The sequence below is a fragment of the Stenella coeruleoalba genome (assembly GCF_951394435.1).
Source record: "Stenella coeruleoalba genome assembly, chromosome: 21".
Taxonomy (NCBI): Eukaryota; Metazoa; Chordata; class Mammalia; order Artiodactyla; family Delphinidae; genus Stenella; species Stenella coeruleoalba.
Genome location: NC_137167.1, coordinates 5,009,370 through 5,034,398, shown reverse-complemented (window position 1 = coordinate 5,034,398; position 25,029 = coordinate 5,009,370). Strand labels below are relative to the sequence as shown.

Below are 25,029 nucleotides of genomic sequence, written 5' to 3'. Positions count from 1 at the left end.
TTTCCAAAGAGAACATCTTCTTGGTATATTAAGCTATTTTTATTTGTTATAAGTACAGAAGCTTCTTCATGCTGGGCATCTCTTGCAAAAATATTTATTTTTATTATTTATTATTCCACCCTCCTCCCACACACACACAACTAACTATTATCCTGAATGCAGGAACTGAATTCCAAGGTATTTAAAGCAAATATATTCTAGCTCTGAAAATTAGACTGAACATCCACTCAATCACTTCACAAATAAATGAATATAATGGGGAAATGAATAATATGAAGGCTTTGTCTGGAGGATTCATACTAATTGAGAAAAATTGCAGAAAAAGCGATTGATATCACCACTTCAGGCTTCTTCTCAAAGGAAGCAGCACATATAGAAATTACTACTAACTTTTGGTCAGTCTGATTTATTCTCTTAAACACTTGTACCTCATTTTCAACCAAATGAAATATCAAAGTAAGTAATGACAAATTTTATAACCTTTAATTCTAGGTAATACAATGTCCTGAGGCTTGAAGTGTTCCCTAAACTCAAACTTAAGTACATTATGGGGGAATTGTTCATTAGTCTATGGTATGTACTCATCTGCCTTTAACTTTCATTTTAAACATTTGTTCTAATTGACAGACTAGATCCCCCAGAAATGCTGAAAAATCTACCAATAGGCAATTGCTTTATATGCCAGTGTGATCATTTGCATTTTGAAACCTTTACTCTCATTAGCTATTGAATATTTCTCTTGCAATTTAACCATGGAGCAAAATTCGACAGTCATTTTGCTGTTTATGACATTTGCCAAAAAAAAGAAAAAGTCTTTTTACTACTCGTAAAGAGCAATATAATAATAATAGTATTACTTAAGTACTGTTATAACAGTTAGAGTAAAGGTTGCCAATAACCTGACTTCTGTTCTTGACTCTGCTGACCAATTTTTGGGGGGACCTTGGGCAAGTCACTGAACTTCTCTGAGACTCAATTTTCTAACCTATAAAGTGGAGCCTCTGGTCAATTACAGGACTGCTGTGTGTATTAGATGTAACACTGCCAAAGCATTTTAGTCTGTGGCTGTGCCCCAGTCTCAGACAAGTCCCACGTTGGTTACCAGTGGTGGCATCGTCATCATCACCATCTTCTCCACCCGCATCACTATGACCATCATCATTGTCATTATCGGGATTGGCATTGTAAGCAGTTGCCCAGAAAATATGACTGAAGGATTACTTATGGAACAAGGCATGTAGGTTTCACACTGTATTAATTTCCTAGGGCTGCCCTTAAAAAAGTACCCCAAACTGAGTGTCTTCAAACAACAGAAATTTATTCTCTCAAGGTTCTAGAAGATGAAAGTCTGGAATCGAGGAGTCAGCAGGGCACACTCCCTCCAAAAGCTCTGGAGGAGATCCCTTCTTGCCTCCTCCAGATGCTGCTGGCTCCTGGTGTTCCTTGGCTTGAGGAAACAGAACCCCAATCTCTGCATCTGTCTTCACGGGGCCACCTTCTCCGTGTGTTCAAATCTCCCTTTCCTTTCTCTCATAAAGACACCATAAATCATTCTCAAAAATCCAGAAAGATTTCATCTTGAGATTCTTAACTTTTACATCACAAAGACCCTATTTACAAATAAGGTCCTATTCTGAGGTTCTGGGTGGACATGGTTGAGGCAGAGAGGGTCATTGCTAACTTCAATAAATACTCAAGGCTGACCGGGACATGTTTTAGGAAAAATTTTAGGTCTGAATTCAGGATTCGTAGAAAAGAATACCAGGATCATGAGCAAAGCATGGGAAGTGGAAGCATATTTGTTGTGTTCTTGTCATCATTAAACACTCATCTTTTTATTTATTTATTTATTTATTTATTTTTGCGGTACACGGGCCTCTCACTGTTGTGGCCTCTCCCGTTGCAGAGCACAGGCTCCGGACGCGCAGGCTCAGCGGCCATGGCTCACGGGCCCAGCCGCTCCGCGGCATGTGGGATCTTCCCCGACCGGGGCACGAACCCGTGTCCCCTGCATCGGCAGGCGGACTCTCAACCACTGTGCCACCAGGGAAGCCCAAACACTCATCTTTGAGGGAAGTGAAACTTAAAGAAGGTTTGTCAGTGCCCAGGGTCACTCAGTGGCAAAGCTGCACTAGAAATAAAATTCAGTGTCCTTTCCACTACACAGCTGAATCATCTCTGCTCATCTCAACGCTCCTCTAGAAATGACTGCAAAAATATAAATATAAGACCTTGAAAATTACAGACACTTTACTACTTATGTTGACTTAGTCAGATTAAAACAGTTAAGAACCATTTGGCTGACTTCCATCACACTAAGCTTCCACCTGAGAACAAAATAAAAGCTGGATACAATTTAAAGGAAAAAGTTTTGAAAGCCTTGAAGAGTTGCTGTAGTTGATGCTGGTATACTTCAAGGAAGATACTGCTAGTAACAAAGAAGAATATTTCACAATGGCAAATAGTGATAAAAAAAAGGGCCCGTACAATAAGAATACATTAAAAAATCCTAAATTTGTAAGCATCTAATAATATACCTTTAAATATATAAAACAAAAAAGAAAAGATAGAATTAAGAAGACACATAGGCACATCGTATGTACAGCTGGAGGTTTTTAATTATGTCTGCTTCTCATGGATATAAAAAGCAGACAAGAAAATCAGTAAGAATATACTGATTTGAACAAGATTAAGAAACTTGGCCTAATTGATAGATAGGGCCATTTATTTATATTCATATATATTCTTTTTCAGATTCTTTTTAATTATAGAACCTATACTTTTATATTAAGAAGCTAGGGGAAAATGCAAATTAAATCCAAAGGAAGTAGAAAGAAGGAAATAATATTTTAAATGTCATAAAATAACTGGACATAAAGAAAATCAACAAATCCCCAACATTTGTTCATCCAAAAAAAAAAACTAATAAAGATTGATAAACTTCTAAGAAGAAAAGTGATCAAAAAAAAAAAAGGAAGAGACACAAATAAACAGTGTCTGGAAAGAAAAATATTCCACAAGCATTAAAAATAAAATTAGGGGATAAAATGAACAATTTTATACCAATATATTTTAAAATGTAAATGAAATGGATAAATGAATTGCAAGACAGGTTATTTAAGCTGATATAAGAATAGAAGATATGAATAATGCTGTATTAAAGAAACTAAATTTCTAAGAAAAATACTCCCATAGCATACATTTTTAGGCCTAGATGGCTTCACTAATGAATTCTTCCTCGTATTTAAGGCAAGAACTAGCAGCAGTCTACCACAAACTCATTCAGGGATTAGAAATAGAATCTGGTTATCGAGGCCCTCACACACTTGAAACCAAACCTAACAAGGATATTATAAGAAAATTATGGAACCGTCTGTCTCGTAAACAAAGACAGACTCATATACACACCCAGGATACTCACATCTGGTATAAGGACAGATGAAATGGCCTGCGGGACAGAGCTATGACAATTATTTTCTTCAAGGTTTCTTCAACCTTGTGCTTACAAAAAAAAGCAAACTGTCTTGTTTATTGGAAAGAAGGCAGCACAGCAGGAGACGTACCCTTCTGAAGTCACGTATACTTATTAAATTACACCAGGGAAGCAATGTCCTTTTTCAAAATTCATCATAAGACTCTCTACTGGCAGTCCCTGCAGTCCTGTGTCCAAAGCCTGTGTGTGGTGGTTGAGTGACACGAATTAATTAAAAGTGAGAGTCACACGCTGCTGGGTCCAGTCCTGTTTCTGCCATTTTTTTGGCAAGGTGGTGCTGTGAAAGTTACTTTGCCTCTCTGAGCCTTAGTTTCTCAGATCAAATAATGGGTCAGTAATACGTATCTCAAGGTAGTTAAGGGGAATAAACAAGGTATTAGGTGTGACTATGCCTAGCACAAATTCTGTCACGTGAAGTTTTATAGGTAAACATAGAGACGTAGGTATGTTCCTGAAGCTGGAGATGCTATCTCTCTGCATCAGTTATTGACATGATTCTTGCCACCTAAAGTCACTGCTGTCTACCTTTTTCTATTTATGGAGAGCAATAAATACATGCCCCTAAAAGATGATCATTTACCATTGCAGCTCCTTGTAAGGTGTCTGTGCGTACGTCAGATGCGTGCTCGTTAGAATGCATACAGTATGGCTCACAACGGGAGGGTCAGAGAGATGCTGAAGGGACCGTTTGGGGGTTGGGGATGGGGTTGGGGCAGCAGCTCCCAATAATCAATACAAGTGCTCTAGGTGCTGAGAATCAGAGACAGTCTTGTTTCTGAAGAACTTCCTTGATAAAAGCCCTTTGGGGGTGGATCAGAGTAAAGCAAGTGATGAAAGCAGCTTTGACTCACCGAACCACACAATATTGTGGAAAAACTGAGTCAGTAGGAACTCTGGGCTTAAACTTCTCCCCTGAAGCCAGAAACCCCTGTGAATCTATGTCTTTACAGATCTTTGCCAAGAAATTTCCCTGCCTGGAACGTACCTTCCTATCCGTGCTTGGAAAATCGTTACTCATCTTTTCTTCTTCTTTTTTTTTTTTTGGACATCTTTATTGGAGTATAATTGCTTTACTGTGTTGTGTTAGTTTCTGCTGTCGCTACTCATCTTTTAAAAATCACACATTCACTCCATCAGGAACGTTTATGAAGCCCTTAATACGTATCAAGTGTTGCGCTGGGGGCTGGGTGATAATGGGAAACAAAATCAGACCCTGACGACTTCATCCTTATGAGCTCGGCCTCTGCACTGATGTCCCTGTCCTGGTCCTCGAAGCTCGGGGTGCCCACATTATGGCAACAGAGAACAATCTATGTGTTTACATGACTGTTTCCCCAGCCTGTCAGAGAGCTCCCCAAGAGGAAGGCCTAAATCCATTCATCTTTTCTTCCCCAGGGCACACTCGGGGTCTGGCACACAGTGGGCGCCCCATAAACCTTTGTTAAATGAATCATTCATTACTTATGAGGCCCTGATACAGTCGAATCTGTTCAATGATTCTGCTAATGAATAGGAGAGAAATGAAAACAATTATATTCAGGAAAATTACATATTTTTGAGATATTCTTTGTTTTTTCCTATTTTATTAGATCTTATTAGCAGTCCTAGCAGCTACTTTAAAAATACCTAAAAGCTAATATCATCAGTTTTCTAAAAAGATGAGCAATATAAATGCAGGGGAAATGATGCCTGATTAGACTCTTCTGGTTTAAAATCATGAGAATTGGGGGGAGGGGGAATGGAATGAGCTTCCATTGAATTGAAAATAGCTATGTATGTGAATGACTTAAAATTCCAGGGGATCTGTTAGGTTTCCAGACTAAGCAACAATATGCTTCTAGAAATAGAAAGTGGTCGAAGACATTCACAGAATTTGACTTCCCAACACGGAGGTCTGGCCCATCCTCCAAGTAGAGACTGCATTGCTTATTTTAAAACACTTAATATAGATCTAAAAGTTTCCTGAAGTTCATACAAATGTGCTGACTAGCCTTGAAAAGAAGGAAAAAATGAAAAAAAAATTGTCATTACTGTGTCCAAAAAAGGCAAGAAGTCATTCTTCAAGTGGTGCTAGGCAGACTCTGGAGGCTTGAACAGCATAAATATCAAGGGAACCTTGGAGATAAGAGATACAGTTTTCATCTACTTATTTTGAAATAAGTAAAGTGGTTAGCCTTATTCATCATGCTAGAAGTTACATACAAAAGGACTGAAGAGTGAAAGCATGAAAGTACCTACTTGGTCTGATGTTTAGATCCTTTCAGATGGGCATGATACTGTTCTATTGAGTTTAGAGAGACACTGCAGATGGTACATCTGTAATTGCGCCTCAGACCTGTGGACGACAGACACACAGACCTGGTTAGCTACATCCTTGTCATCAACCACCTGAACGAATCCTAGATCTCCAAAAGGTCAGGGACAGAGTCTCTTAGAAGCCATCTGGTCTACCCCACCAATAACATTTCAATCCTCCCTTCCAAGAGCCCAGCCGACAGGTTCCTCAGCAGAAGTATGACTGTGAATACTTTGGAAGCCACCTGCCCCATTGTTGGATGACTGAAATTATTAGAACATACTTCTTTGGGGTAAAATGTTTCCAGATACTTCATAACCCAAACAAAGAAGCAATCTATGTTTTCCTTAAGGCAGAGAGACATGTAAGCTTTCATTTCTGCAGTGAAACTTGAGACTCCAGAGAAAAACTCGGTCTCAATTCCACTTCCACCTCTATTCCAAGGACCAAATCAGAAATTCAAGTTTAGATATCATTCATCTGAGCTCTTCTCCCAAGACCATCTTATAAAATGTAGGATGCTGTCTTAATTTAACCCACATGTAAACTTACTTTCCACCAGAGAGTTGAAAAGAAAGTTATTTATTCTTTATCCATTTCATTCATTCATTAACAGAGTATCAACTTTGGACCTGGCACTAGGGATTCCAAGATGAATAAGATGCTCTTTGTTTCCAAGGAGTTTAGTGAACACCTTGACTCCTCTGTTGCTCCTCATCTAGAGTCGGATGTGTTTGAAAGAAGCATCAACCAAACAACTTCCACAGCTCATATTCCTGCTCTGTCCCATCAGAGTGGAGAGGAAAAGTAGATTCAGGGTCATGGTCTAAGACTTTGGATTTTAAATCCTGGCTCCAAATATTCCTCGTTGTGTAATGTAGGGGAAGCCACATAATATCCCCCTGGCCTCAGTTTCTTCATCTACAACATGAAGACGAGTCCATCCACAACACAAGGTTTTATAAGAATTAAGTGAATAAGTCTATTCAAATGCTTAGCAACTAAGACTTGTTGTTCTTAATTTTGCTCCAAAATTCCATATCTTCCCATTGTCAAATCCAGGATAGTAAACAGCTATAGCATTTTTTTCCCCCTGATGAATGCATAGTATTTTCTTTCTAAGACACAAAAATCATTCTTATTTTCCTAAAAAGAAAATAATGCACAGTGTTGGAAAGAATTTTGCAACCTGCTATCTGGGTGACTTGACACAAATTATTTGACTTCTCTGAACTTCTGTTTCCTCATAGGATTGTGGGAAGGACTGAGTAAGATAAGGCATGTATGAAGGAGCATCTGGTATACAACAAGTGATAAACATAAACTAGCTGGTATTATGATTGCAAAGAGATATTACAAGAGAATCTTGATTTCCCAGTATCTTGGATGAAGCCCCTGGTTGAAGCTCTAAGACACAGATGCTAGCTACACCCCCATGACTAAAGTGGAGTATGAGAGCCCCAGTTCAGGGCATCCAACAGAAGTGGTCAAGAGCCATTTTCCACCTAAAGCTGATCCCTCACCACCAGTCTGAAAAAGAGACTGGAGAAGAAAGAAAGAAATAGAGAATTTCTTAAAGGGAGCTCTATCATACTATGAGTTTGACTTAACCCTCTTCCATGTGAGATGGGGGAATTCCTTCTCTCTCACCTCGAACCCATGGGAAAAGGATTCAGTGGGATACTCAGAGAGCTTGAGGAATGCCTTATTGTGCTTGGAGCCCAGTGTCCTGGACTCGACAACGCTGACAAGCTCCAAAGTCTGGAGCCTGTGTCTACTTAGCATCAGCGGAAGGATGCTAGCAGGGTTCAACTGGATATCTAGGGCCTTAAAGTGACCCCAGAGGAGGTACATAGCCTAGGGGCTAAGTATCAAGTAATGCTGAGTTCTTGAAAAAGCCATGAAATCACCCCATGAGAAAGAGTCAGGCAGTGTCTATGCGAGTTTTGTATAGGTATCTATCAAATAAACCTTTATGTCCCTCGCCTTTCTAACCTGATACCCCGCATCCCTCAGCCCTGGAGGAACCTGAGGGAGAGATAAAGGAAGGAAAGCAAAAGCCACAGGCAGAGAGGAAGGGAAGAGCCTATGCACCCTTTTCCCATGGCGAATAGGCTGCCCAAGCAGAACTGAGCTAAGGGAGGGGGAAAACTCACTTCCAATAAAGTTTGGAGCTGTTTAAAAATTATTTTTCTACCCTGTAGGAACTAAGAATGTCACCTGCCATTTCAGTAGACAAAGGAGTCATCAGCCACTGCAGGCCTCCTGACAATGGGGCTCCCTGAGGGGATTCAGGATGGAGAAAAACAAGATATTGGACCCAGATAGTTAAGATGCATATCAAAGGATCACTTCAGTGAACCCAAGCCTCTTGCCATACATAGAAAAGCACTAAAATCATTAACTTGAAATGTTTTGTTCTTATGATTAGCAGTAATCTTGTGATGTTTGAACACATGTTTTTTTTTTTTTTTCTCAGCAAAAACTCCTACATATCCTGGCTTCTCCCTTACCTTTTTGGAACACTCCCTTAGAGCTATCTGAAAGGCTGTATCCCAGGCTAAAGTCCTCTGTAAGTTCACTGAATAAAGCATAATTCTCAACCTTGAACCTGTGCAGTTTTTTTCGGTAGATAAAAACTACTGAAAAAAACTTGGATATATCAGTTAATGCCATAGAATTTTGTGTATCTAAGAATGAAAGTAAAGAACTCTTTACTACTTAAAAGTGAGCAAAAATTCATGACACTTACCCTAGTTTTTACCAAGGGGTAGGAAAAAATTAACCCCACAGAGATGGCATGAAAGGGCAGTGGATGGCAAGAATAAAGTTACTTCTAATTACATCCAATGAGTCCTGCTTACTGAATATTGCAGTGTCATCAGAATTGCTCTTATGTAGATAATGTGACAAAGGGCAGAACTTCCTGTGGACTTGCAAATTCCTATAGCCCCATGCATGTTTCTGAGAAATGTGTTAGACATGACAGGATAAGCTGGTTTGGCCAGTGTAAGGACGAACTTATTTTGTTTTAGTTTCAGGTACATGATAATCGGACACTGAGTGACTAATTCCTCAATTAAGAGTCAATTCAGTTATGGGAAAATAACAATGAGATCACAGGACCTTCTTGGTGAGCAATCTAAGGGACTCAAAATTTTCCAGGCACAGATCGACAGTTCAGAGACAAAAGAGACAACTCTTGTCTCTCTATTCCCTCAAGCAGTGGCTCCCAAACGTCCCAGTGCATCCTCTGGGGGTGGTGCTCAAATGCAGATTCCCAGGCACAAGATCTGCTGGTTCTGATTCTATAAGCCTTGGATGGGGCCTGGGAACCTACAAGAAGTTTCAGACTTGTAACCCTCACCTCCAACACACATACACACCTACCTTACAGAGTACCGCCCTCTAGTGCCATGGTCCTTTCGTTAACTTGAACTTGTCAGAACAATACTGGGTCTTAAAGAAAAAAGTTACAAAGAAGAGCTGTGCTTCCAAGCCTCTTCCATTTCACTCGCAGGTGTGTGCGACTCAGGAAGATTACCATAGTCCCCAAACCCAGAGGCAATAAGTTATCACAACCTACATGTGAGCTGTTTGAATGCTTATCTGGGGCTGAGCCATTCTCCTCTGTTATGCACAGAATATGAAAGCTAGCTTCAGCCTTCCTACCTCCAGAGTTCTCCATCGGTCTTGTCGTAATAAATGGTAACCAGTATTTATATGGGTCTTCTTCACACTACAGGCTCATCAAAGGTCTCCTCATAACGAATGGAGGTAGAGCATGGCAACAGGCATAAATATTTATGTTTAAAAGTGGGCCTTTTTAAGAGCACCAACAAATCTAAAAACTATTCTGATCTGTTGCTTTTCCATTACAGTTCTGCTCTGCAGCCAAACAGAAGCGTGGGCAGGAAATATTTGGCGCGTTACTGTGATGCAAACTGCAGGAAGCATAAACTATGAAGGCAGTGCATATAAACAAGAACAAAGGCAGAGAAGGGGCAGAGGAGTCCTCTTCCACACGTGACACAGTGTCCTTGGTGGGAACTTAGGGCTTTATTAATGCTGAGTTGAAATTCTAATGACTTTGGAATTATACAGCTCCTTTTTCCACAGAGAAATAGAGAATCCTATTAAACAAAAACGCTGTTTCTCATTCCATTCATTTTCAATGCAATACCATTTTATGAGTATCCCGAAACGTCTGCAGACGTAAAGGTTATTTCTGCAGGACTGCCGATGTGTGTTCAGAAATATCGCCCCTGCCTGCAAGGACCTGACAATCCAGTTGGAGAGGGAAGATATGTATAGAAACAGCAATGGTGCAAGGTCAATCACAAAAAGTACCACAGTCGGGATGAAGTGGAATGCTAGGGGAATGAGAGGAGGAGATTGTTTCCAACTCAGAGAATCTGGAAAAGTTTCTTGAAGATGCTTCACTTTTGCGTTTATATTCCCTAGCACAGTGTGTAAAACAGATGGTCCTGGAGAGTTTAGCAGTGTGACTACTCAATGTGTCTTTTCAATTCTAGCAAAGCTAGACTTCAGATGCCCCTGTAACTTCAGTTGCATCCATTCTACATTAGGGAAACATCACTGTGCCTCTATCATGATGCCAGGTATTTTGCCAAATACCAAGAATGTAGGAGAATATAAAATAAATTTTCATATGGAGCTACTCAGGTAGAAAGACAAGAAGCAAGGAAACAAATAAAAACATTGGGGAAGTATTGCACAAGATGTAAAGAGGAAAATGAGACAGTCACAGAGAAGAAGGCTGGTTTTGGATAGCATGGTCAACAGAGGTCTCTGAGAAGCATGAAATGAAACCAGAGAGATGAGAAGTAGCCTGTGATATGAGGAACTGGTTAAAGAGTTGTCCAGGGAGAGAAAAGAGCAAACAGAGAGACGAGGGTGAAGTGGAGTTGGATCGTTTAAGGAAGAAAAAGTGGTGAAACAAGCAAACGAACAAAACAAAACAATCAGAATTCTATATCCAGCAAAAATATCCTTCAAACTTTCAAGTAGAATAAGGACATTTTCAATAAACAAAAACTAAAAAGAACAGTCTTCCAACAGACCTGTGCTAGAAAAATGCTTATAAAGTTCTTCAGGTGGAAGGCAAATGACGCCAGGTGTAAACTCAGATCTACAGGAAGAAATAAAGAACACCATAAATGATTAATATGTTGGTGTCCTTTTTATTGCTTTAAATTTATTTGAAGATAGAGAGCAATTTAAAGCAAAACTATGACACTGTGCTGTGTATTGTGGTGCTTATACTGTATATAGATGTAAAATATGTGACAACAATAGCCCAAGAATGGGTAGGAGTTTGAGAGCTCATGATATTGTGTATAAAGTCTAATTAATAAATAATAAATTTACCAATATTAACTCTAAACGACAGTGGTCATTTAAGGATGCGTCCTAACCTCCTAGAAACAAATACGAAGATATAAACCTAAGGAGACTATAGAGAAAATTAAATAGGATAATAAAAAGTATTTGATAACCCAGAAGTGGAAGTTCCTATATAAATATCAGACTAAATAGACTTCAAGACAAGAAATATTTCCAGAGATGAAGAGGATGTCTTGTAATAATACAGGGAGAAACTCATTAGGAGAACCTAGCAATTGTAAATGCAATTTAGCCAATAAAGCATAAAGAACATGAAGCAAAACTGATTGAACTACAGGCAGAAACAGACACCATAATTATAGGAGATTTAACACTCCTCTCTCAGTAAGAACAGAACAGTACGACAAAACAAATAGTATCTAAATGAAACTATCAACCATATTGTACCAACTGATATTTATAGAACAGTACACTCAACAAGTGGCTAATACACAATCTTTTCACATGTATAGAGCAAGTAAACTAAGTTAGGGAATATGCTAAGCCATTGAAAATTCTTACTAAATTTCAAATATTTACATTTCATACAGTGGTTTCTTTGACTATCACTGAAATTAATAAGAAATAAATATTAATAGCATTTATGAAAATACCTAAATACTTCCAAGTGACCTATTATCAAAGGGAAAAATCCAAAGGGAAATTAGAAAATATTTTGAACTGAATGATAATGAAAATACTACATATCAACAAGTTTATATTAATCAGTTTTTAAAGGAAAATATATAGCTTTATATTCAGAAGGATGAAAGGTTTAAAATCAATGGTCAAAGTTTAAATGCTATGAAAGTAGAAAAAGACAAGAAAATTAAAACAAAATCAGGTAGAAGGAAAGAAATAATAAAGAGAAGTCAATGAAATAAAAAACAGAGTACAGAAAAAATAACAAAACCGAAATCCGCTCTTAGAAAGGATTAATGCAAGTATTAACCATTAGAAAGTTTCATGGAGGTTTAAAAAAAAGCAACAAATTACTAAAATAAAAGAATTGCTTCTAAGGCAGATACTACTGACAGTTTTAAATGGAGAATAAGAGAACATTATGAATAATTTTATGCCAATAAATTTGACCAAGTATATGAGATGGGCAAATGTCTTTAAGAATTCAACTTACCAAAACTAACACAAGATGAAATAGAAAATTAGGGTAGCTATTATCTATTAATGAACAAACATTAAAGAGTGGCATAGTATCAACTTTACAAACTCTTTTAGCAAATAGATGAGAAAGAAACATTTCCCCACTTGTTTTTGAGGTAACGTAACACTAATTTTTTAAAAAAATTGATAGAATATAAAAGAAAATAAAATTTCAAGCCAATATCTGTCATGAACATGACAGAAAAATCCTTTAAAAACTAGTAAGAATCACATTATAGATAAAGATATTTCTGTCTGTATGTATACATACAGACATATAACAGTTCCATCATAAACAAGTTTGTTTGTTACCGGAAGTAAGACTGTTTAACATTTAAAAATCAAATCATATAATTCCCTTTGTTAAGACAAAATGAGAAAATAACATAAGCTTAATAGATGCAGAAAAGAGCATTTGACAAATTTCAACATCCATTCATGTTCAAAACTCTCAGCCTACTGGAAAAGAACATCCTTAATTAATAATTAATAATAAAGAGCGCCTATCAAAACCTATAGCTAATATTATATTAAGCGGTGAAATACTGAAGTTTCCTAAGACCAGGAAAAAGCCAAGGATGTCTTTCTTATTTATATTCAGCACTGCACTGTAGATTCTAGGCAGTGCAATAGGAAAAGTAAAAGAAATGAAAGGCTTGCAGATTGGAAATGAAGAAGTAAAACTGTCTTTATTTGTAGAAGATATGATTGTTTATATAGAAGATCCTAAAGGATCTACAAAATAACTACTGGAATAAGTGAATTTAATAAGGTCACAATACAAAAGGCCAACAGAAAAAATTGCATGCTTAAAAGAGCTGCAAACCACTGATAAATACATTTGTAAAAATACCATTGTAACAGTATCAGAAATATTTGAAAACACTTAGGGATGAATTTAATAAAAGATGTACAAGACTGAAAACTACAAAACATTGCTGAAAGAAATTAAGAGGAACCTAAATAGATACAGAGATATATACACCATACTCATCAACTAAAAGAATCAATACTTTTAAGATATCAGTTCTCCTATAGATTCAATGAAAACTCAATCAAAATTTCAACAGTCTCTTCCAGAGGGTTTCACTGGAGAATTCTATCAAACACTAAAGGATTACAGAGATAAGTGGATTCTAAAATTTATGTGGAAATCAAAGTATCTAAAATAATTTTGAAAAAGAAAAAAGTTTGAGGACTCACACTTGAGGATTTCAAGATTTGCTTATAAAAATCCATCAATCACAATAGTGTTACATAAGCATAAGAATGGACAAAATGCATCAAAGGAACAGAATAGAGAACCCAGAACTAGACCACACCCAAAGAATCAATTGATTTTTTTCACTTTCATTGAGATACAATTGACATACCGCTCTGTGTAAGTTTAAGTTTAAGGTATACCCTGTAATGACTTGTCATACATATACTGCTACATGATTATCACGATAAGTTTAGTTAATATCCATCATCTCACATAGATTAAAAAAAAGAAAAATAATCATCTTTGCTATGAAAAATTTTAAGATCTACTCTTAGCAACTTTCAAATATATCATACAGCCGTGTTAACTATGGCCAGTGTATTGTACATTACATCCCCAGTATTATTTATCTAATAACTGGAATTTTGTACCTTTTGACCACTTTCATTGATTTTCAACAAAGGTGTCAGGGCAATTCAATGGGGGAAAGAAAGTTTTTTCAGCAAATGGTGCTGGAATAACTGAATAAATGCATGAAATAAAAAAATGAACATCAACCTCTACCTCACAACACACATTAAAAGTAAGATTGATTACAGACTTAAATGTAAAAGCTAAAACTAGGGGCTTCCCTGGTGGCGCAGTGGTTGAGAATCTGCCTGCCAATGCAGGGGACACGGGTCCCACAACTACTGAGCCTGCGCGTCTGGAGCCTGTGCTCCACAACAAGAGAGGCTGCAATAGTGAGAAGCCCGTGCACCGCGATGAAGAGTGGCCCCCACTTGCCGCAACTAGAGAAAAGCCCTCGCACAGAGACGAAGACCCAACACAACCAAAAATAAATAAATAAATAAATAAATAAATAAATAAAACTATAAAGCTTCTAGAAAAATACAGAGGAATACATCTATGAACTTGGTATAGGCATAGATTTCTTAGGAATTAAAACACGGTGAACATAAAAAAGAAAAACAGATAAATTGGATTTTACAAAAATCAAAAGCTCCTGCTTATAAACAGACCCATCAAGAAAACCAAAAAGTAAGCCACATCCTGGGAAAATATAATTGTAATTCATATATCTTGTTCAGGACTTCTGTCCAGAATATATAATTTACTCCTACAGATCAATAAATAAAAGACAAACAATCCAAGTTTTTCAAAGGACAAAATATTTGATCAGATATGTTATAAAAGAAGACGTAAAAATGATTAATAAACACATGAAAAGATGCTCAGCATCGTTTGTCACCAGGAAATGTAAATTAAAAGAACAGTTAAACACCATCTCATACCCACTACAAGTGCTAACATCAAATAAAACAACATAGGGGCTTCCCTGGTGGCGCAGTGGTTGAGAGTCCACCTGCCGATGCAGGGGACACGGGTTCGTGCCCCGGTCCGGGAGGATCCCACATGCCGCGGAGCGGCTGGGCCCGTGAGCCATGGCCGCTGAGCCTGCGCGTCCGGAGCCTGTGCTCCGCAACGGGAGAGGCCACAACAGTGAGAGGCCCGCGTACCGCAAAAAAAAAAAAAAAAAACCATAAATAACAACAACATAAATAACATTTGGTTATTTACCAAATGTAAATAACCACATAGAACAGCTGGAATTCACATACAGAAGGATGTAAAATGGGAAAACTGTCAGTTTCTTATAAAGATAGACTATAACTCACAAATTCTACTCCTAGACATTTACCCAAAAGGAACAAAAACTTAGGATTAAAAAAAGTCTTCTGCAAAAATGCTTATAGCAGCTTTATTCATAATAGCCAAAAACTCAAAATAATCTAAATGTTCATCAATGCAAGAATGATGTATTTATATAATGGAATAATACATGGAAACTAAAAACCAAACCAAACCAAAACAAAACCTACTGATTTATGCGACAACATAAATTAGCATCAAAACATAATGTAAAGAAGTCAGACAGAAAAGAGCACAACAGCACAGCTATGCTGTAATGATAGAATTCAGAGCAATGTTGCCTTCTGGGATGAGGAAGTTCCGGCAGGAGACACAAGAGGATTTTCCAGAGTAATGTAACTGTTCTGTACCTTGGGATGGTAGTTACAGGGTATATTCATTTACCAAAAGTCATCAGATTATATACCCAAGATCTGCATACTTCGTTTTATTAGAAAAAATTCCAGAAGGATGTGGTTCTAGACAGAAATCTCAGCAAACCTGAGACTTCAGTTGATCCTCATTTCCTCCCTACAACTTCTATTGTTTTACATTCCTAGAAAGTAAACTTTATATTCCTATTTATGCTTTGATAACCTTGCAACTCTCCAAGAAATGTTTGCACATGTTCTGTATTATAATGCTTGCTAAAGCTAGAAACACTTTGAAAGATGATTAATGATATGAAAGTTTAAAAAATAAAGTCTTTGGTTTTGAGTTATTTCTTTCTCTTCTACTTCCTAAACATTCATGAATCAGACTGTCTAGTAAATGGATGTGTCATCTTCCAGTATAAAAAATCATATCTAGGGCTTCCCTGGTGGCACAGTGGTGGTTAAGAATCCGCCTGCCAATGCAGGGGACACGGGTTCGAGCACTGGTCCGGGAAGATCCCACACGCCGCAGAGCAACTAAACCCGTGTGCCACAACTACTGAGCCTGCGTTCTAGAGCCCGCGAGCCACAACTACTGAGCCCGTGCGCCACAAGTACTGAAGCCCACGTGCCTAGAGCCCGTGCTCCGCAACAAGAGAAGCCACAACAATGACAAGCCCGCACACTGCAATGTAAAAAAAAAAATCAATAGCTAATCCTTATCTTATATATGCCATATAGAAGCATTGTTGTGGCACTCATGGTACCCATTTACTCTTGGCAACATTCTAGGAGCAGACATGACGATTATCCTTCTTTAGCAAATGAGGAAATTGAGATACAGAGACTTAGTCAAAATCACAGAGCTAGGTGGAGACACAGCTGGGTTTGAAGCCATCCCTTCTGCTCAAGCTGCTCCTGACACCATGCATGTGGCCCTCCTGGGACAGGAGGAATAGAGTCACAGAAATATGTAGGCTCTTTAGAACTCATCTGGTCCAGTAGTTCCCACACTGGTGACTAGAGAATCAGGTGGGAGTTATTAACAACACAAACCCCAGGCCTCACCCCAGATGACTGTGATGCAGTACATCTAGAGTGGGACCTGGAAATCTATGTTTTGGAAAGCTCCCCAGGGGGCAAGTTTTAGAGAAACCATCGGTCTAGTCCAAAACCCCATGGGGGTCGCATGAAGGTTTACAAGCAGAATGGTTTGTGTCTGCTTGCATTTGGAGGCTGTCCTTTTTCAAACACCCACTGTCCTGAATTCTGCTTTGTGCACAAGTTTATTCCCATCTCTTCAAATACATCAAATACTTGAGGAAAGTTATCACATCCCCTAAGGCGCTGCTTACCAGGCTGAAAGTCCATTGGCACTTTGACAGTGTTCTTCACTAAAATATAGGTTCAAGTTCCCCATATCATCTCTTATTACCTTATGGATGGCATTTCCTCTTTGTTGATGACATTGTTAAACTATGACCCTCGAACTGAAGGCCAAGCCCCTGGTGTGGTTTCTTCGGTACAAAGCAGAGCAAGACTTCCACAGCTCTCGTGCACCATTAATTCTACCAATACCTTTAAAGCTTCATGTATGTGTGTCTGGCAACCCTGACCCACTGGAATCTATACTCATAATGAACCTGCTAGCAATCAGTTCTAAGGCTTTTGTCCCCAGATTTCCGCTAAGCCAAGTCTTCATTGCCTCTACTTTTTATACAGTTTATCCTCATTAAGTTCTAGCTCAATGAATTCCACCTACTCCTTTAGGGAATATAGCTGCAAATACAAGGCAGCTCACGTATCCTTTTTTTTTTTTTGCGGTACGTGGGCCTCTCCCGTTGCGGAGCACAGGCTCCGGATGCGCAGGCTCAGCGGCCATGGCTCACAAGCCCAGCGGCTCCGCGGCATGTGGGATCTTCCCGGACCGGGGCACGAACCCGTGTCCCCTGCATCGGCAGGCGGACTCTCAACCACTGTGCCACCAGCGAAGCCCCATGTATCCATTTTGATTGGTTAGGAAGGAGAGGCGGCCAGAGTGCTATGAGAAGATTATGAGCCCTCATTCCAGATGATAGTGAAAGACGGCCACCATCTATTAGCCAGTCTGTCATTGGCCAGTGGTGTACTTGGCCTGTCTGTGAGATTCCAGCTCTAGCATATCAACGTCAATCATAGAAAAGTCAGGACAAGCAATGTTCTGGTAAACCAGGGAGTCACTGACATATAGGTGGTAGTTAAAGCTGCAGGGCTGGTGAGATCATCTATGGAGACAATGTAGGTAAAGAGAAGAGAGTGGAGGAGGGTGGAGAAGCGGTTAGTACCCCTTGATATCAGAGATGCTCACCGTGATGCATGGGGTGGAGCCAGACCCATGGGCGTCTCTGGCTCCCATCAGACCTCTACCTTCCAGGCTGCTGAATCCTAGGCAGGATGTGGATGTGGGAACATGGTACAAAGCCCCAGCCTATCCTGCAGGTCACCCACATCAGACACAGCCTCCAGTTTGCACTCGTGGGTTCCATTTTGTCTTTGCTCTTCCCTACTTCACGGCCACCTTTCCTTCCTGACTGCCAGCCCTACGGACTTCAGGCCCAAGACTAGATGCAGAAGAACCAGCAGAAGAAAAGACTGTCTTACCAGTTCCCATAATCCTTACAATAAGTTCCTCATTCTGTATCAGTCTTGGTGGTTGTACTCCTCTGATCAAACCCCGACTGATAGAGGGGTTATCAAGGAACCAGAGAGAAGAAAGCTTTGCTAGAAGGATAAGGGAGACTTTTTTTTTTTTTTTTTTTGCGGTACGCGGGCCTCTCACTGTTGTGGCCTCTCCCGTTGCAGAGCACAGGCTCCGGACGCGCAGGCCCAGCGGCCATGGCTCACGGGCCCAGCCGCTCCGCGGCATGTGGGATCTTCCCGGACCAGGGCACGAACCCGTGTCGCCTGCATTGGCAGGCGGACTCTCAACCACTGCGCCACCAGGGAAGCCCAAGGAGACATTATTATCATATTTAATCCTCAAAACCACTTTATGAACATTATTAGCACATTTTCCAGATACGAAAACCATGGTTCAAAGACATCAAAGTCATACAGTTAGCAAGTGGACAAGGAGACCTGAATCTACTTATTTCTGAATTCAACGCTAGTGACCTTAATAATGACACTAGGGCTTTTAAACGAAACATAGGAGTGAAGGAAGAAAAGCAGAAGAATCCTGTTTAAAAAAAACAACAACTTAATTTGAAAATAATGCATAAAATAGACAAAGCACAGTTGCTCTAGTTGAAAGGGGGGTTAGGGTTTTCAAACAGCAGTGAGACCATCAAACTCCAAGCATAGCACTTCGGGTACCCCAAGTAAGGGACCTTGGGCTTTGTGGAGAAGAATTTGAAAATCACTGCATTTTATCACGCCACCCATCGTAGGATAACACGAGGAGTGTTGCCATGTCCGATCTCAGACTTGCGTTGTGGAGCATCTCTTCCCTGTGAGTGTCAGCTAAGGAAACCTCCTAGGATCAGGGCTGGCTGCAGTACCAGATAAAGAAGAGCTGTATTACTCCACACAAGAATCATTACGACCCTCAGAACATTTAAATGCTTCATCTTTTGAATTCATCCCACTGCTTGCTAGCACAGACTGCAAGATATCTGACAGTCAATTAAACAAAGAACACACATTTCCTAAAACAATTCTTTCTCTGTTTAAATAGTATTTATGTGAAGCCTTGAAAATGGAATCAGGAAGCAAATGGCTTTACATCTTCATAAGCTCTTTCCAAACAAACAAAACCTAAAGCTATGGGCTAAATGTATTCCCCATAATTAAAAGACAATTTTAGCCATGTTGGATGCCTGACCCAAGAAAGGATTAGAAAATTGTCACCCTACTGTGAAGATTCAGAATTGACAGAGTAGTTCATTCTAAGTATTTAAAGAGCTGCTTGATCAGAAGAAGATTCACATGTATTCTATGTGGCAGAGGATAGATGATAATTTTATTTTTTTTTTAGGCTGCACTGTGAGGCATGTGAGATCTCAGTTGCCCGACCAGGGATTGGACCCGTGCCCCCTGCACCGGGAGCGTGGAGTCTTAACCACTGGACCGCCAGGGAAGTCCCTATATATTTTCATACTTTGAGCAGCACCCAGACAACCTTGTTTTTAGCTTTGGAGGGGACCACTCGTATTATGATGGCTATTAGCAAACTGCAAGCAACCCAAAGAATTGAACTCATTTTTGTTTTCATGATTTGAATTAAATGCAAAGGAAACAGAAGTAAGTAAACCTACTCTGAAGTCATCTGTTATTTGAAAGGTACTCAAGGGATCTGTAACCATATATTAAATAACAACATATGGGTGAAACAGCTTTTTCCTGGTCTGGATGTTGATGTGATACAAATGGAAATTTATGGAACATGAAATGTGTTTTTCCTTTTGGTCCCACGACATTGCCATAGATCTCAACTTATACAGGCAACTAACAACTTAGCAGGGCTATATGTTTTTCATGTAAAGTGTTGTCATAAATGTGTTTTTTTCTACAGTATGATTTTTGATTACATATTGTTTCATGCATAAAGTAAACTGTACTCCTAAGGTGAAGTTGTGAATTATGGCAACAAGTTCAACAATGGGTTACATTAAACTCGAATGGGTTAAATTAAACTCATGAGGGCTGGTGGAAAGGGTGCACAGGAAAGGAAACACATGTCTCTTCCCTTCTCTCTCTGCCCTGTGGAGATGTGTCTTCCAGGCCATCTCTCATTTCTTCCTGAGGGCTAGGGAATCACAGGCCCTGTGATTTCCCTGAAGAACTGTCAGTAGTCCTGATAGGTCCACAGCTGTCAAGGGATCATGGCATTGGCTTTTTAGCTGCATCAGCTGAGGGCACAGTGATTGTCAACTCTTTTGTTATCGGCTAGAGGTCCGAACGTATCCTTAGCGACCTTTGCTTTGGAGCTGTCCCGACTACCCTGGTCAACCAAAAGGCCCCAGGAAGCAGTAGGAGCACTTGTGGTCATTTTCAAGAGACCTAGTCCAAGAAGGATTCAAAGGTGAAATATGAATGAAAAAGAAGTCCTAATTGTCAGTATCTCCTTTGAATCACATTATAAATGAAATTGTTCTCTCTCCCTCTTTCTCTCATTATCGTTCACACACAAGTTGGCCGTCTGGTACATGAATATTATCTTTGGTGTCCTCTGATTCTTTGTTAATCTCTCTTGCCTGCTCGTAAACATCTATCTCACATGGCTGGGTCTTTATCTTGCTTTCAGCAGACAGCCTGCCAGACCCTGTGTTAAGTCACGGCTGTCTGCTGCTTCCTGCAGTATTGGCCTTTTAATAGGGATGTTTGAAATTAAAAAGCCTTCAACACTTGAAGAAAATAATATGAAAGGTAGAATTTCAGGCCTCACCAGATGGGTAGGAGAGACCTTTATGAAGACAGTAGCCTTCAAATCTCTGCAGCCACCTGAGTGTGTGCCCTGCCTTCCCCTGGGCCAGCCTGACACCAACGCCTTGACACACATGGCCCCACTGTGCCTTGAATAAGTGACTTTTCTCTAGGACACATGGTAAGAGACATCCCCATTCAATACCATTATCACAGTAGCCTCACCTAATTACAGAAGCACACCCGATCTTGTTTGATTTACAAGGTAATAGAGATAGTAAAATTTACAATTTATAGATAAATGTTGATTTTAGAAAAAGAAAACATTGTAAAAAAAATCTAGAAAATGCCTGCAACTCAATAATTCTCAAATATATCGGGGCCTGCGGATATGGGAAACAGAGGGCATGAGAATAAAGTACCAATCATTTTCAGGAGGAGGAATTACATATTTTTCCCTCTTTCGATCTAAGCTTGTTATTTAACCCTTAGGAATCTCTATTTCTTAAACAATAAAAGGGAGATAATAATTGTACCTAGCTCAGAAAGATTATATGAAAATTAGAGCTGCGATGTAGGTGAACAACTTAGAAAAGAACCAAACAGCTCAATAAATGTAAGCTACAACTGCTATTTTTAACCACGAGCCTTTGCTTTGAACAAAAATAAAGACCTAACTCATGAGTGTGAGATTTCATAGTAATTTGATATTCTAGAAAGAGTTCTCTTTCTTAGCATCCTGAGGAATATTCAAATTATTCTGGCAAGCTGCCTTCTCTACAGATGCTATTTATACACATCTTTTTTGACAGGTCAAATGTTTCCTTATATACTGATCATCCTATATATTTGCTTGGCATAGAGTTGAATGAAAAATTATCTCTATTCTTTTTAAAAAATTTTTTGAAAACATGGAAGATATGACATTATATGAACTACTTCTTAGGAAGCTGTTGACAGTGGATCTCAATATATTTTGCCTGCTTTGTTCTCAAATTGAGTGATTGAGGCCATTGAGTAGGTAATTGGCCAAGTTCATAAATTAGACAAAAAGGAAAACGTGGAAGGGTATATTGGAAGTTGTGTAATTGCATCTTTTTTATTCTTAAGGCGTGCACTCAAGGATCCATCTGAAGACCTGTTTTTATTCTTCCATTAGCAGCCTTTGTTAACAATACTATTTGTTCTCTTGGGCCCTTACAAACACTGAGCAGGCAGCAGCTCTGGTGAGAGCCGCAATTCCTTTCCAAATGCTCAGACTGACTTCCCAGGAGACTTTGATGTACCTGCATAGAATATATATACAGATAAATAGATATATAGATGTATCTCCTCATCATTATATTATATTATATTATAATGCATGGATCTGAATTTGTGAATTCACTTACCTACTAAAATTTATCTGTAATCCCCAAAATCAATATTGGTGATGCTCTGTGGTCATTCTCAGACATGTACAGAACAGCCCACATGCACTTCCCTGATGAGGCTGAACAGGTGATACTCCATTTCCTAGTTTCAGCTCTCACACAGAGACGAACAGAGGATGGAGGTGGTGGGGAACACCCAGTGTAAGGCAACAAGTTCCAGCTTCGGGGCCGTTGATGGAATTCGAAACTCAACTCTAGCCCCTATTCATGGGGCAGCTTCAGACACGTTGCTTACCACTTCTAAAGCTCATTTTCCCTTTTTGAATAAAAGGAAAATAGCCTTTACCGGTCTGAGTTGTTTGTTAAGATTCTAATCTATGTGAGATATATATACAGATAAAATGATAGGTGTTGTTATATTGTGATTTATAATAAGAACATATATTTGGTCTTCACCCCTGTTTCTGGCACAGAGCTCCTAAAACCCTTGGAATTTCCAAAGTGAGGGCAGAAAGTTTTCTTTTGTTATGTTAATGAGGATGGGGCCGGTTGCCAGGAGAACCAACCTTGTGATTAGAGGCTTAGGACTTTCAGACCCACCCTTCTGATTTCTGGCTGGAGGTTGAATCAGTCATCAATGGCCAATGATTTAATCAATCATGCCTATGTATGATAAAGCCTCCATAAAACCCCAAAGGATTGGGTTAGGAGAACTTCGGGGTTGGTGCCCATGTGGAGATGTGAGGACATTGGCTTCCCTGGAGATGGCATGGAAGATCCTAGCTCCTTCCCGCGTACATCTCTTCCATCTGGTTGTTCCTGAATTATATCTGTTTACAATAACCTGGTAATCTAGTAAGTAAAAGGTTTCTCTGAGTTCTGTGAGCTGCTCTAGACAATTAATCAAACCCAAGGAGGGGGTCATTGGAACCTCCAATCGATAGCCAGTGGGTCAGAGGCACAAGTATAGGTAACAACCCGGCCTTGTGACCGGCATCTTAAGTGGGGCTGGGAGGGCAGTATGGATGGACTCTACCTTTAACCCATGGGATCTGGTGCTGTCTCTGAAATGGCGTCAAATTTTAGTTGAATAGTAGCACACCCGGCTGGTGTCTCAAGAATTGCTTGTTGGTGTGGGGAACTCCTTGCCAGCATTGGAATCGATACCAGAACCTATGTAGGTGTATGTATTTCCCCTAGTAGTGATGGTTCAGTATTTGTAATTCAGTTTTGGGGTGGGGGGATTTACAGAATAACCACCCTGGATAAAGAAGATTAATGGTACCTACACACGATGGGGGAGGTCAAGACCATGCGAGGGTCTGTGGCCACTGTGGTGACTTAGGCTGTTAATCAGAGTGGCAGCCACTGGACCGAAAGTCAACAGGATCACTCTGACTGCTATGTTGAGAGTTGTCTAAATGCAGAACAAGAGCAGAAGCGGGGAGACGGTGTAGAGACCCATTACAACCATTCAGATGGGAAAAGGTAGTGTCCTGGACCAGAGTAGTAGCCCTAATTTCATAAAATGCCAAAGACGAGCACAGAATATGCCTTTCTCCCCCTAAAAGAGGAAAAGCAAGAGAGCTTTAACTATGCAATGTCTCCACGTCTAACACCAAGCTCTTCGTCTCCTACTCCAACTGCTCCTCCCACAATGCTTTGCATCAGGTCCAGTGAGCACCGGCTAAGCCTTCAGAGTCATCCTCCAAGCCCCTTCCAACCCCATCCAGCTCCCTGGTACTCTGGGTTGGCTCTGTCTTCAAAACAGATCCAGAGCGTAATCTGACATTTAAGAAGTTGTTTCGATTGTGGTAAAATTTGTTTACACGTAACATAAAATTGGCCATCTTAACCATTTCTAGGTGTACACTTCAGTGGCATTCAGTACATGCGTATCACTGAGCTGCCATCACCACCCTCCATCCTCAGAACTCGTTTCATTTCGCAAACCTGAAACTCTGTACCCATGAAACAACTTTTTTCCTCTCTCCCCGCCCCCGGCAACCACCATCTACTTTGTCTCTATGAATATGACTATTCTAGGTACCTCACATGGGTGGAATCATACAGGATTTTGTCCTTTTGTGTCTGGCTTTAGCATCATGTCTTCAAGGTCATCCAAGTTGTAGCATGTGTCAGAACATCCTTTTAAAGGCTGCACAATATTCCCTTTGTATGGACATACTAAGCTCTGTTTATCCATTTGTCCTTGGACACGTTGATTCTACCTTTTGCCTATTGTGAACATTGCTGCTATGAGCCTGCTGTACACATGCTTATCTGTTTGAGTCCTGGCTTTCAGTTCTTTTGTGTCCCTAGCCTGAGGTGGAATTTCTGGATAAAAGAGATCCAGAATCCATCCCTGACACCTCTGCTGCTACCACCCTAGTCTAAGCCCCCATAATCTCCCATCTGAATGATTCCAACTGGTCCCCACACCTGTCTCCCTGCTTCTCTCCTCTTCCCCAACTTTAGACCATTCTCAGCACAGCGGTCAGAAGGATCCTGTTAATGTTTCAGTCCAATAGCTCCCATCACAGTGGCATCACCCTGTCACTCTGGCCGGACCTCCCCCACTGCCTCTGCCTCGCCTCCCACTGCTCTCTGCCTTGCACACTCCTGTC

General features: G+C 39.9%; 1 protein-coding gene across 1 annotated transcript in view; it reads right to left on the bottom strand.

The window, feature by feature from the left end:
- Positions 1–5,349: 5,349 nt before the first annotated feature.
- Positions 5,350–25,029, bottom strand: part of ZMAT4 (zinc finger matrin-type 4) — a 302,562-nt gene continuing 282,882 nt past the window's right edge. The window contains exons 6-7 of the mRNA XM_079908945.1: positions 5,732–5,828; positions 5,350–5,608 (exon numbers count right to left, since the gene is read on the bottom strand). Of these exons, the coding sequence (XP_079765071.1) occupies positions 5,599–5,608; positions 5,732–5,828 (107 nt within the window). The 3' untranslated portion in view covers positions 5,350–5,598. The remainder of the gene's footprint in view (positions 5,609–5,731; positions 5,829–25,029) is intronic.